Genomic DNA, 13,487 nt, shown 5'->3' with positions numbered 1-13,487 from the left:
TGTGGCTCCATCTAGTGTGTTAAATAAAGACATGTAAAATAAACCTACAAAAGTTATTCCTTGAAAGATTAACACACATCTGGTGTGTGCATATGCATCTATTATTATCTACAGGGAGAATTTTACTGCAGCTTTCTATGTGCTTTCATTCTTTTAGGACATTCATCTGAAAGTATTACACATGACTGCTGAGATGCAGATTAAAAAGACTATTTGAAATGCTATGCTATAGTGCAATTAATGAGAAATAGAATAAGATTAAAAAATAAGAATTAGAAGAAAAAAAAAAGAAATTCAAAGATAGATTATAAACATGGGTAAGTTTAAAAATGCTCAAGCCCCGGTGCAGACTCTTTTTACTGCAACCAACCTTCAACCATCTTTTTCAAAACCCTCGCATCATAAGGGATTTAGTAATTGTTTCATTTCCACATGCATATCATGATATACCAGACAAACTGCAGTCTGCCATTAATAATTGATCTGAAGGTCATTTATGATGCGCAGCACATGGTGTATGGGAGTATAATGTAGACTTATTCTTATGAAGACCGTATCTCCTCTGTCTGGGATGCGCAGTAGCATGATGCTCCCATCCTCCCTCTCTCGTGGACCAATCACAGCCGCATCCTTGCTTCCACCTCGAGGTGCTGCTCACCCTCTCTCCTCCAATAGAAAAGTTGAGCTGAACGGGACGCTCCGGCGGGTGGTGGATGAGGGGGAGGAGGTGGTGGTGGGTTGTGGGACGATGCGGTTCGGGTCCAGGTGTGCCATGCGGACAGTGAACTGAGATTTCCCCCGTTCTGCCTCAAAGGTAAGAGCGACAACACACGAGGGGGGTTGCGTGCATTACCGAACTGGCTCTGGTGTCTGGACTTAGCGAGAATGTGTTAGCTCTGTGGTGCAGGAATGGACCGGCACTGGAGTACCGCAATGCAGAGCTGTGAATTACCGGTGCCGCTCAGTCGTCACTGGGGTGAAGTGATGTAAGGGGCTGCGCAGTTACTTTTTTAGAGGATGGAAAGAATGCGACAAAGTGAGCAGTGTGATTAAAGGATTTAGCTTCTCTCTCTCTCACACATGCTAAAAAGAAGAAAAGTGCGTCTGTGGATGCAGGGAGCAGAGGCACGGTGAAAGGTGTCAGATAGGTGCTGCTGTATGCGTCAAGGGCGCAGTGAGCTGCTGGAGGCACCATGGCATCTATTTGGTAAAGGACTAACTGTCCTCCATGGGAGAGAGGGCAACTCCTTGATTACTCAAACTGCTTTAACATTGTTTTCTGTACTGTACAGTCATCAAATCTATAGCTGCTGAGTCTAAAATCGTTGCATTTATCAGTCTGTCCAAAAAATATTTTGGTCTAAGACAAAGCTAAATATTGTAATACTGTAGCATTTTATGATATAAATCCACATATATCCTCTGAATATCAACTTAAAAATCCTTTAAGTTGCAAATTTATGTTGCAAATGTGGTGATCTGCAGAATTTGTGAAACAAGAGGGAAATAAGACTAGATGACAAACATGGATAATGTCCTCCATCTAATAGAATTGTCTCCCTTCCATTAGACCCCACACCCCCCCACCCCCTGCTCCCCATCCTGAACAGTAGGCCTGCTTTTGGTTATGCCCTTGTTTTGTCATATTCCTGTTCTTGTGATCCAGGAAAGAAATCTACGAGCAGCACATTCACTGAAACTAATCAGATGTGGTCCACCGAAATCAATCCACCACTAAACCAGAACAAAAAGTGCAAAATATCGTTGGGGGATGCCCTCTTGCAGAATCCAAACATGACTTTCTCTGCAGCCACAAAGCCGCAGCAAACATGATTATTCAGACAGTCACTAAGACACAGGGCTTAATACGCGTCCTGACCTAAATTTTGTTGGTCTGTCCAAAGAGGATCTGTGATGGGATTACTGCCAGGGGAAACACATGAAAACACACTCTGATGAATTGATCAGAATTAGTGGAGGAACAGATTGCTGCCACTGTAATCTATAAAGCCAAAGCTATATATATATGTCATAGAAGCAATTGTGCATGATTTGAATTTGGCCTGTGTTGCAGTGCAATTTCAGACGCCCTCCTTCCCATTCATCTTGAGGATGTTGCAGATGCAGAAGAGGACTCACACTCTGCTGCTGTTACTCCATGTCAAAGTCAAATAGTTTAAACACAGCTGTAACAATGCAGGAGAGAGGCGGTCAACTACCAGTATACTCTTGTGAGATTTGTGTTGAGTCATCAGGAGTCCAGGATGGGAGGATTCAGTGCAGCAGTCTCTGCATGAGAATGTGCTGTATGCTGGGTGTCTCTCTCTCTCTCTCTCTCTCTCTCTCTCTCTCTCTCTCTCTCTCTCTCTCTCTCTCTCTCTCTCTCAGGGCAGCACACCACACGGGAGGGGCCTGGTTTTTCTTCCTACACTGTGCTTTCTTTTTCTTACATTCAGAATGTCTCAGAAAAGGACCTTGAGACTGTGGCTGCATTTGTCAGATGATGGCTACTGCAGATGGCCACAAGATTTTTTTTTATTTTTTTTTAAATTGAAATTTATATTACATAATGAACTTTAGTTTTTGTTGATTGGAATAAAGCACAGTCGATAGGTGTGAATGTGAGTGTGACTGGTTGTTTGTCTCTATATGTCAGCCCTGTGATAGACTGGCGACCTATCCAGGCTGTACCTCGCCCACTGTCAGCTGGGATTATGCTTTATACTTATTCATCATAGTGTATTGTTATAGCAGATAGTATAAAATGGTAAAGAATGTTATTTTTCTATACTAACAGGGAATGATACAATGCATTTGACATCAGAGGTCAATCAAACTGCTACCCTGGAAAGCTACTGCCAATTGAACTTCACTTGTTTTTCTAGTTTGTTTTTTGGCTTTGGGAGCAGTTTCTCAATTTCCTGTGTCGGTTGAATTGTGGGGGAATAGTGTCCAGCACACACAAAAGTCGACTGTTTGAGTGCTTTGAGTTCACTCTGTTTTTTTCCAGTGTGAAACACCATTGCTTAGAAACAGTGGGTAGTAGTCTGAATCTGGAACATGGGCCAAGTGGAAAACATCTGATGGCTACAAAGAGTTTAACTCATTAGAATTCCCCCCATCAAAATCAAACAATGCATATCCTCCCTCTGTCTCTCCTGTGTATGACAGTTGGAGTTGAAACACTGCAGTTCCTCGCAGCTTTTCCTCCAGCAGAAGTGATGTGTAAGCATGTGTGACGGCACAGCAGGAGCTGTCGAGGTGCTGCAGAGCTACCTCGCGTTTTGTTTACAGCAAAGTGTGCACACATGCAGTATGTAATGGGCTAAAAAAAAAAAAGAGTGTACAAGACATAAATATTCATATAGAGTGTAAAAGAGTAAAATGGACAAATACAGAAGAAACTTAAGAAAGTAATTTAGACTATTGCAGTTGGTTTTGGGTAAGTTGGATAAGTTAATGTGCTTCAAAAGAGACACCCTTCTATATTTTTAAAGTTATTGTGTGAAATCCTGTTTTCAGTGTTCTTTTTGTTGCTTTGTTGGTGAAATATCCGAACAGGACAATAGATGGCGCATAGTGCCTGTGAGGAAGCTTTTTTTGTTTGTTTGTTTTTTTTCATCATTAAAACTTGGAAAACAGTTTACATCCTGTACGCGAGCGGGACACAAGCTATAGTTTTTGGCCTTTTTATCACACAGAGGTCGGTCAATATTCCTCAAAAGTAGATGCTCATGCCCTCCGAGTGTTGTGGAGCCCCAGTGAAGTTGTGTAGTGTGCAGTGTTAAACAGATTTTGTTGTCATGTAGCGAAAATGAAGCTGAAACGATACATGCTACAATGCTAAGGCTAGCAGGACCAATACACAAAGCTACTGTGATGCTAATGCGTGAGCTCTGCTGTCTTAGTGGACTGACACGCAGTGATACTAATGTTTATATGTTTTATTTTGATGTATGTTGCAATATTGTCCTGTACAAGACGTTTTGAAATACTGTCAGTTTTTTTTAATCAGCAGTTACAGTGAATTTGGTAACAATTGACACCCACCAGTACAAGAACAGGCTTGTGTGTCTCTGGAGATGCATGGATGTGTATATGATTTTGTTCTGCTGAGTCACTCACATCTTGAATCATTTATTTGGCACAGGAAGATTCCAGCTAGTTCTGTGCTCACTCTGTTTCTGGGATGGAAAGTCTATATATCACTCTGGTTTTATATCTTATGGGTCACATACATTTTTAATAATGCACTGTTGACACAGGGGAAGATAATGTTAAACAGAATAATGGCTTATGATGTTGTATAAAAAAAAAGATTCTTTTTCTGTCTGTCTCAAATCTTTTCTTTTTGTCTCTCCAGTTCATGTCCTGTTCATCCACTTTTTGTTTGTGTCCATCTGCCCACCCGCCTGACTCGTGCGGCTGCAGTAAATCCGTCTGTTGACCAACATGGCGTCCACTGCTTTACTGCTCCTGGCCCTCGCTTCGTCAGTCTCCCTCACAGGTACACAGCACACAGTAATGCCTGAAAATATAACACCTGCCCCTTCAATGTGATGTCGTGAAAAACTATTATTGTGATCAGGTGTAATCCTGGCACCCTATCAGCTGAAGTAATATATATATTTTCTTCTCTTTTTTTTTTTTTTTTTTGTTTTGCAGTGGCGGTCCTGTTTGGTGAGCCCAGAATTTTTGGAGGTGTGTTTAGTTTCTTGGAAATTTGAAAACCACAGCACGTTGCACATAAACCATTACACATGAAAATTATTTTATTTTTATTTTTTTTCAATTAGTACATCCATTAACTGTTATGTTAAATTTGTCAGAGGATGCAACTGGGTATGGTCCCATCTTTGAGGAGGAGCCTGTGGATGTGGTATACACTGAGGGCTCACCTGATGAGAGGATCTCCATGAACTGCAGGGCACGGGCAAACCCACCAGCTTCATACAGGTTACACACCCTCAACTGAAGGCTGCAATATACTGTGCCTTTCATATGATGATGTTGCACTGCCACAAAAATATATCATGTGGTACAGCATGGCATGGTTTGATAGCATACGTTGTAATTGTATGACTGGTAGGTGGCGCCGTGATAACTGGGAGATCAAGCTGATGGAGCAGCCAGATGAGCACTACAGCCTCGTGGGGGGGAACCTGGTTATCACCAACCCCAGGCAGAAGAAGCACGCCGGGACTTACGTCTGCGTGGCCAAGAATATCTATGGCACCGTCATCAGCAAGGAGGCCAGGGTCAAGTTTGGATGTGAGCGTATAAACCCTGCTGCTGTGGCTGACTTTAGCTAACAGGGTGGTAGGACTTCGGTCCTGTTTTCCCCCATCCTCGTCTGTTTTTTGATGCCTCATTTTGCCTCTCTTTCTTTCAACTTATTTTAACTTTGAATGTATTATACAATGATCCAAATCTGCTCCCTTTTATTTTAATATTTATGTTTTTATATTTTAGATTCTCTTTAGATTCTCCAAAAGCAGCTGGAAAAAAATTTAAATGTTTAGTCGCCTAACCCTTTACAAATCAAAATTGTGTGTATAAATGAGTTGGCTGTTGATATAGCGGTATTGTACGACACACAGTATACTGTAGAGCTACCTTCTGTCAACAGAAAAAAAACATTACATGTAAACCACCTGTTAGTTCTGACTTAGATTAAGGCTTCAGTTAGTTTTATTTTTGTCTTGACCTGAACTGGTAAATAAATGTGTACATATAAATATATATAATTTTTACACTTGCCACTTGTTATTATGTACTGTAATATTCTATAGAGAAAATGATAGTTAGCATCAGAGAGAATTTCAAAGCTCTCCTTCCTGTTCAGTGTTTGTGTATGCTTCAACATGTATTGTTGTTGTTTTATTCTTTTTATTAATTTTCATCCTCTGCTGTGTAGTTGTGGAGGAGTTTTCTGACGAGGAGAGAGATCCAGTGTATGTTAAGGAAGGACAGGGAGCAGTTCTGCTGTGTGCGTCTCCAAAAGCCTGGCCCGGTGTGTACAGGTTTTTCCTGACGTCGCCGTTGTCGTCGTCGTCATCATCACACAGCTCCATCTTTTCACTGCATTCTCTCTGGATAATCAGTTTTGAAATGTCTAGGAATAAAAGATAATAACAAAGTTATACATATATATTTGTTTAAGAACAATTTGCACTAATTATTTATTTCAAAAAATGCACATTTTAAACATTTACCAATACAAACATGAACTTTACCCACAAACATCAAACATTTTGGAGAACAGCCACATGATTTTATTGTCCTTCCTCTCTTTCAGAGGCGGTGACGTACCGCTGGATCTACAATGAGTTTCCAGTTTTCCTGCACACAGATCGCCGCAGATTTGTCTCCCAGAGGACAGGGAACCTGTACATCTCCAAGGTGGAAGCTCAGGATGCAGGAAACTACTCCTGTTACGTCTCCAGTCCCATCATAGGGAAGAGCGTCTTCTCCAAGTTCATCCCCCTCATCCCTTTACCCCCTGACGAGGGTGGGTAGATAGTAGCTGCAACTAAATAAGAAAAAAAGTCTTGAAGTCTTTGGTTTTTATGTAATTTACTCTTATTTTTGCCCCAGGTGAGGAGAAGAAGTACCCAGCAGACATCAGGGTCAAGTTCCCAGACACTACTGCCATGCTGGCCTCTAATATTACATTAGAGTGCTTTGCTCTGGGAAAGTAAGTTTTTGTTAATTTAGTCATTTAAGGATAAATTAAATACAAGGGTACGTTAGAAGGTACGTCTATGCTTTCACATAGAGTAGGTACTGATTTATGTCACAAAAAGGTACGGATGTACATAACACTTATAAACATGACTTTATCATTACAAAAAACTATTCTTGTGTCCGTTCAGTCCCATCCCTCATATCGTTTGGAGGAAGGTGGACGCCACAGACCTCCCAGCTAATCACGAGATCAGCGAATCAGGAGCCGTGCTTCATTTGTACAATGTACAGTATGAAGATGTGGGAGGATATGAGTGTGAAGCCATCAACACTAAAGGGAAGGACTGGCACAAGTCCTGGCTCTATGTAGAGTGTAAGTGAAGTTATTGAAGTGTACATCACCAACATTAGATTGTTGAGCGTACTCTGCAAAAACAAGTACTAGAACATTATTTCTAACAATAAAATCCAGTTGTAGGAGACTGTTTCCCTCGTTCCTAATAAATCACATCAATTCCTTTAAATAGTAATTGTACAGAGCGACATAAGGGATATGGCAGAAAATATCAACATCATCAAAACAGCAGCAATAATCAGAATGTATTTTAATACATTCATGATTAAAATTATATCAATGCCCATTTTCTTTTTTCCAGCCGCCCCGGAGTGGGCTGAAACTATCAACAACACTCAGATCGACATTGGCTCAGAGCACACCATGCGATGTGTGGCGTCAGGGAAGCCCTTCCCTTTCATCCGCTGGTACAAAGACGGATATATGGTGAAAACTTTTTGCCACCTACTTTTGATAATATTCTCAGCTTGGCTTTTGTTGTGTGGATAGGTTTTCTTTAAAATTATATTCAAGTATACATTTGGGTTGTGTGTGTGTGGTTTATTAACAGTATGGCAAAGGTGAGCTGAGGTTTTCCAGTCTGACTTTTGATGACTCCGGGATGTACCAGTGTATTGCTGAGAATTACTGGGGCATCAAATACGCCAACGCTGAGCTGCGAGTCATTGGTGAGTCCCCTTGAGAAAAAAAAAAAAAGTCACATATTAAATACAAGAAAACAAAATAGGGTTTTTTTACGAATAATTCAACGACTCCATGATCCTTACTGCTACAATATGTCATAAAACAGTTCCTAAACACAAAATGATATAATCTCCCTCCAGCCTGTGCTCCTACATTTGAGTTTAACCCCGTGAAGAAGCAGCTTCTTGGAGCTAAAGACGGACGTGTGGTGATTGAGTGTAAACCCCGAGCTGCTCCTAGACCTCGATACACCTGGAAAAAGGGCAAAGAGCTGCTCTTCAACAATTCACGGTCAGAACAAGTCATAAGAAAAGGAACCGGACACAATGACACTGCAATAACCAGGACGGTGTAGCAGTGGAAGGCCTTCTACTGACAGACAGCTTACGTTTGTTGATTGTTTGTTTGTTTTTAGCATTTCCATACTGTTTGATGGGAGTCTGCAGATCCTCAATGCTACGAAAAATGATGAGGGCACTTACACCTGCTTTGCCGAGAATGACAGAGGAAAGGCCAACAGCTCTGGTGATCTCACCATTACAGGTTAATGTGGATTTGTTATTTATGTGGCATTTTTTTTTCATTTCCCCAACACCAATATTTGTTGGACAGTTTAGATGGACACAGTATTGGTGATGTTCGTTTGTTTTTTTTTTAACACCTAGAGGCGACCAGCATCACCGTGGCTCCTGAAGACAGTGAGGTTAAAGTTGGTGATGAGGTTATTCTGAGTTGCACTGCGTCATTCGACCCCATGCTGGACATCACCTTCATCTGGGCCATAGACTTCAGAGTCATTGACTTTGACTTTGAGTGGCAACACTACGAACGTGATATAGTAGGTTGATGGTTCATCCTAGCTTCGTTTTACATCTTACAGATGTCTCACAACTGGTCGCTTGACATTCCACTGCTACTGTCAGCTAATGAATGATATTTTTCCTTCTTCCTTTTTTTTCCCGCCTCCCCTTTTATCGCCTTCTTTTGCTCTTGGGATTTCCAGAGTGAAGATGGCAGTGGTGACCTTAAAATAAAGAACGCCCAGATTTGGCAGGAGGGTCGTTACACCTGCACGGCTCAGACCGTGGTGGACAGTGATACAGCGTATGCTGACCTCAAGGTTGTAGGTCAGTACCAACATGGTTTGCCTCAGATGACTACATACCCCAAGACTAAGTTTAATTTTTGATCACTTTTTAGGTGCTTGGCTGAAATTGTTATCCAAAGCAAACGAGTAGATCAAAAAACTGCAAGTGATTAGTACTAGTCTTGTTAAAAGCTGCAACTATTGCTATCATTACTTTATTTCTTGATCATTTATACCACTCTATCTCATTAGTCTACCTTCTTTCCATGCATCTTTCCTTCCACATCCAGGTGTTCCCGGGCCTCCTGGTGTGCTCCGGGTGGAGGAGATCGGGGACACATGGGTGAAGCTATTGTGGAGTAAAGCAGCGGAGCATAACAGCCCCATTGTCTCCTACACCATTCAGACGAGGCATTACTGGGCTCTGTATGAAGATGACTGGAGGGACGCCAGCACCTGTGAGTACCGCTCTCCATCAGCAGGGGGCCAGCTCGCTCCACATTTGTGATGAAGTGGAAAATCCTGACCTTATGTGCTCTGATCACTTCAAGGTTGTGGATAGACAGAGTCCCTACACAACAAACAACCAATGTAATTGAATTTTTAGCATAGATTTGAGGGTTGATTTGGGGTGCCCTTCGTGTCTCTCTCAGCTCCAACTATTATTGACGGCAGTATGGAGAAGGCAGAGGTGACAGACCTGTACCCCTGGATGGAGTATCAGTTCAGGGTCATCGCCACCAATGAGTATGGTTCTGGAGAGGCCAGTATCCCCTCCCTCAAGATCAAAACCTGGGATGCCGGTAGGGAGAGAATGCAAATTTTTTGACATCTTTTAGTCAGGACTATTGAGGATGAAGAACTCCTTTTTTTTTTTTTTTCTATCTTCTCAGCTCCAGTGGTAGCGCCCACTGATGTGGCAGGTTATGGAGGTAGAAATGGCGAAATTGTCATCACATGGACAGTAAGAAAGCCATCAGTTCCTTGGACACTATTAAGATTCCGACTTTATCGTATTTGAAAACTAAATGAACACATCTTAACATTAAAAGAAGTATTTCTTCTTTCTATTTCTCTTAGCCTGTGCAGCCTTGGTATTTCTACGGCAAGAAGTTTGGTTACATCGTTGCATTCAAGCCTCACGATGCTTATGACTGGTGGTACGAGACCATCTCAGACCCCGAGACGAGGCGTTATGTTCACAGGGAACCCTACTTCATTCCCACTGAAGAAGATTTCCAGGTGCGAGAGTTTCAGGTGAAGGTCAAAACGTTTAACGTGAAAGGAGACGGACCATACAGCCTCACCAAGGTCATCTACTACCCACGAGATGGTGAGGAATTGTTTTGTAACAAGACAAATCAGGGAACTCCCTTGGAAAATGAAAGGGTGTGAAACTACAGCAGTTTACTAACTTTTTTTTCTTTTCTCATGTATTCCCCCGACCTCTCCAGTACCTACAGAGTCTCCGACAGACGTCTATGCCAGACCGGTGTCCTCCACTGAAGCTCTGGTGTGGTGGTTGCCAGTAGTCGACACTGGGACAGGCCTGCAGCAGTATATTGAGGGATACCAGGTATAAATCACTCTTTACATTTATACATTGAGATAAACACACTTCCAATAAAGGTTGAAGGCAGCAGCTAGCAGTGACAAAAACGTAAAAATGAATTGGTACAGTAACAAGGAAACTGGATTCACATATGTATCAACTAGCTAAGCTAAGAAACAAATTATCACCAGAGAGAGAGCAACATTATGTCCCTTTTAGGAAGTACCCTACAACCCAGTAATTAATATAGCTAGTAATCATATACATGAATAATGTAAAAAGAGTAAAATATAAAGTAATCTCAACAGGAAATGAAGTTATTTAGACTATTGTATGAGTAACGCATTAGCCCCAAATGGCTAGTACAGTGGCTAGCTTGGTTAGCAGTAAACCGATCACACCTAAAACCAAATTAACAAATCATAAATCAGTAATCACAATGGGGGAGTAGATCAAACACACCTGCCAATTTTTGCTTGGTCACAGATCTGATGAAAGTTAGCTGTAACAATGTCAGTTAGCTAAACTGCAACTGCTGTGAAACTGCTAAATGTTCGACCAAAACCAATTTGAAAATTAGCTAGTGACTAAATATTTTGCCCTTTTAACCTTCATCATGCCGGATATCCATTTTTATTTTTCTTGTGAATTACATTGTAACAATTCTCACCACCTCACCGTCACCATATTGTGATCTCAATGTTAGCTAGCTAGCAATGTAATGAAAACGCCATAGCTTCATCCAGTGATTACCATATCATCTGACCAATAAACTGTCAACGCTTCATTTCAAATACTCATTTTTTCCGTTACCAGGTCAAATACTGGCGAAAGTACGATGACCCGGAGCCAGGAGCCAACCGTATATTCGTTCCAGGCACAGTCAATCAGACCAGGCTGGAGAATATGCTGCCAGACTCACACTACCTCATCGAGGTCCGTGCCTTCAATGGAGCCGGCCTCGGGCCCCCCGGTGAACACTGTGAGATGTTCACAAAGAGACCACGTAAGACTCATTACCCACAAATCTATGGACAATTAACACCTACAATGAGAGTTATCTTATAATGATATACAGATATAGATGTGGTCTTAAAAAATTACTTTGTTTACAGCACCACCAGATCCTCCAAGGATGTGGCGCTACATCAGCTGGACAGGAAAGTGGCTGTATGTGTGGTGGGATCATATCCAGTACGACTGGTTTGGCAATGTTTCATTCCCACTGTACTATAAGGTGGGTGTGGAAAGTTTCGCTAATATATTTGGCCTAATAGTATGTGTTTTCAATTAAATCTAACACTAATTCACAGGGGTACATGGCAATAACAGAAATGCTGAAAACCTCCCATGTTTTGTTGTTCCCTAGGTCATGTTCAGAAAGACAGGTTACATCTACGGGAAAGTCTACATCACTGGCTGGCACTTCATGGACTTCCCCATGCCTCAGGTTGGCGACTATGAGCTGATGGTGCGCGGCCGTTATGAAGGAGGAGATGGACCAGTCAGGAAGATTAGTATTAAGGGTAAGACTACAAATACTCAAATGACTGATTACAGATTTTTTTATCCTGTTGTTTTTTTTTTTTTTTTTTAATCTCATGATGTTTCTGCTTCTTCAGGTAAAGCATCTATGATCTTGCCCACTCTAAGCCTGGTATCTTTGGTGCTGCTGGCGCTGTGCATTGTGGGATTGGAAATTTAAGCCTACCACAAGTCACATGTATATAATAGACTCTGGGAAGACTCAGATACGTGGACCTTAAAATAAGAAATCCAGTCTTCACCTCCGAACACTCTTCACACTGATAGTCATTGGTTAAAATCCTACATCATGCATCTGTCCTGCATTTGTTCTGCTGTAACGGCACATTTGAAGCCGTTGTTTCACAAATTTAGAATTGATTATTGAGTCTTGCATTTTTTATAGACCATTAACTGTATCAGAGGAACTGCAGGATACACACAGTACAACATGGAACTCCTGCATCCGTGACATCTGTATTCCACTGAAACAAAAGATCTAAAATGTCTGTGTCAAAACCAGATGTTTTACTCAAGTCACCCCCAAATCGAAACAAATGAAGACAGATAACTGTTGGATGATTTTCTAATTGCTTTTACCTGTTTGGAGTTGAAATGAGCTGGACAAACAGTACCAAGGTAGAATATAACCCAGAGTGTGTATTTTATTATTTACAGCGAGCACTATCAATCTCTCAGATGGTCAAAACAATAAATAGTATGTAAAGAACTGTATAATAACCACTGCATTTAGTTTGGAATGAACAACGACTGATGTCTTTATTTTTGTGTATGTTTTTTGCCTATTAAATATGTTTTCTCCATGGAGCACATGTAGTATATCACACCTCATAATCACTAGGACACCGCACTAGATTCTAAAAGTTGGGTTCATTTTTGTTAAACCTTTTTAGATTTATTTTCTAAATTTTTAATGGTGCTGGACGATGGTACAGTGGATGCTTGCTCAATGTGAGTTTTTTTTTTTTTATTATGCATCCTCACCAGAATCGTGTGTTGCCAATTTGAGTTCTAGCTGTGAAAGCCATATCATTTTGACAACTTCCTTTGAGACCAGTGATGATTTTTGACAGTGAAAATGTGATATTTGAATGAACTGTGATGCCAGGGTTGGGCAAAAACTACTGTATATCATATGTATCAATATGCTAGTTTTCTTTTTGTGAGACTGCAAAACCATTAAACGGAGTATAACAACATATTGTCTCCTTGACTTTTTGAGCTTTTTTGGAGCCTGCAGATTCGATGTGTGATTTCAATCAGCAGATGGCAGTATATCCACACTCGGATAACTGAAATGATGGTTAACAATCAGTCCAGTCATACAATGCAATATACTATAAGACACTGGCTTTATATCTAATCTAATTATATGTATGTATATAATGTGTGTATATAAATATATCCCCTATTATCTATACTTCCAATAAGAGTTAGCAGTACTGCAAGTTCTGCTGATTCATTAGAGAAATTTGTCTTTGCCTTGAATTTGTGTAGCAGTACAGTAATATTATTCACATCTGCCATCAGTTTTTTTTTGTTTTGTTTTGTTTTTTTACATTTAATGCTGTTGTGGT

At 40.9% G+C, this 13,487-nt stretch overlaps 1 protein-coding gene across 2 annotated transcripts; it reads left to right on the top strand.

Moving 5' to 3' along the window:
- The first annotated feature begins 717 nt into the window (after positions 1-717).
- cntn1b (contactin 1b) lies at positions 718-13,109 on the top strand. Of its 2 annotated transcripts, none has more exons than XM_023417991.1 (24): positions 718-814; positions 4,364-4,507; positions 4,666-4,701; positions 4,830-4,956; positions 5,090-5,271; positions 5,918-6,013; positions 6,299-6,511; positions 6,598-6,697; positions 6,876-7,060; positions 7,344-7,468; positions 7,593-7,710; positions 7,867-8,017; positions 8,142-8,269; positions 8,392-8,564; positions 8,730-8,853; positions 9,104-9,271; positions 9,467-9,616; positions 9,707-9,777; positions 9,894-10,146; positions 10,268-10,389; positions 11,182-11,371; positions 11,481-11,602; positions 11,735-11,891; positions 11,988-13,109. In XM_023417991.1, the coding sequence occupies exons 2-24, from the start codon at positions 4,453-4,455 to the stop codon at positions 12,068-12,070; spliced, it is 3,129 nt and encodes a 1,042-aa protein (XP_023273759.1). In that variant the 5' UTR covers positions 718-814; positions 4,364-4,452; the 3' UTR covers positions 12,071-13,109. The 2 variants fall into 2 exon arrangements, with proteins under 2 accessions (XP_023273759.1, XP_087033181.1); XM_087177055.1 differs by lacking the exon at positions 718-814 and adding an exon at positions 3,613-3,703.
- The last annotated feature ends 378 nt before the right edge of the window (positions 13,110-13,487 follow it).

This window comes from Seriola lalandi, unplaced genomic scaffold, assembly GCF_002814215.2.
Source record: "Seriola lalandi dorsalis isolate HSWRI2012SDOR001 ecotype SW California unplaced genomic scaffold, Sedor1 jcf7180002054579, whole genome shotgun sequence".
In the NCBI taxonomy this organism is placed as follows: Eukaryota; Metazoa; Chordata; class Actinopteri; order Carangiformes; family Carangidae; genus Seriola; species Seriola lalandi.
Note: the sequence above shows the minus strand (reverse complement) of the source record. Positions and strands in the feature narration are given on the sequence as shown.

Bases quoted from the DNA above. Each gene is read 5' to 3' on its own strand.
- cntn1b (XM_023417991.1), top strand. From the start codon at position 4,453: ATGGCGTCCACTGCTTTACTGCTCCTGGCCCTCGCTTCGTCAGTCTCC. The intron at 8,270-8,391 runs GTTAATGTGGAT...TTTAACACCTAG, and splicing joins TGGTGATCTCACCATTACAG to AGGCGACCAGCATCACCGTG. The intron at 11,372-11,480 runs GTAAGACTCATT...CTTTGTTTACAG, and splicing joins GATGTTCACAAAGAGACCAC to CACCACCAGATCCTCCAAGG.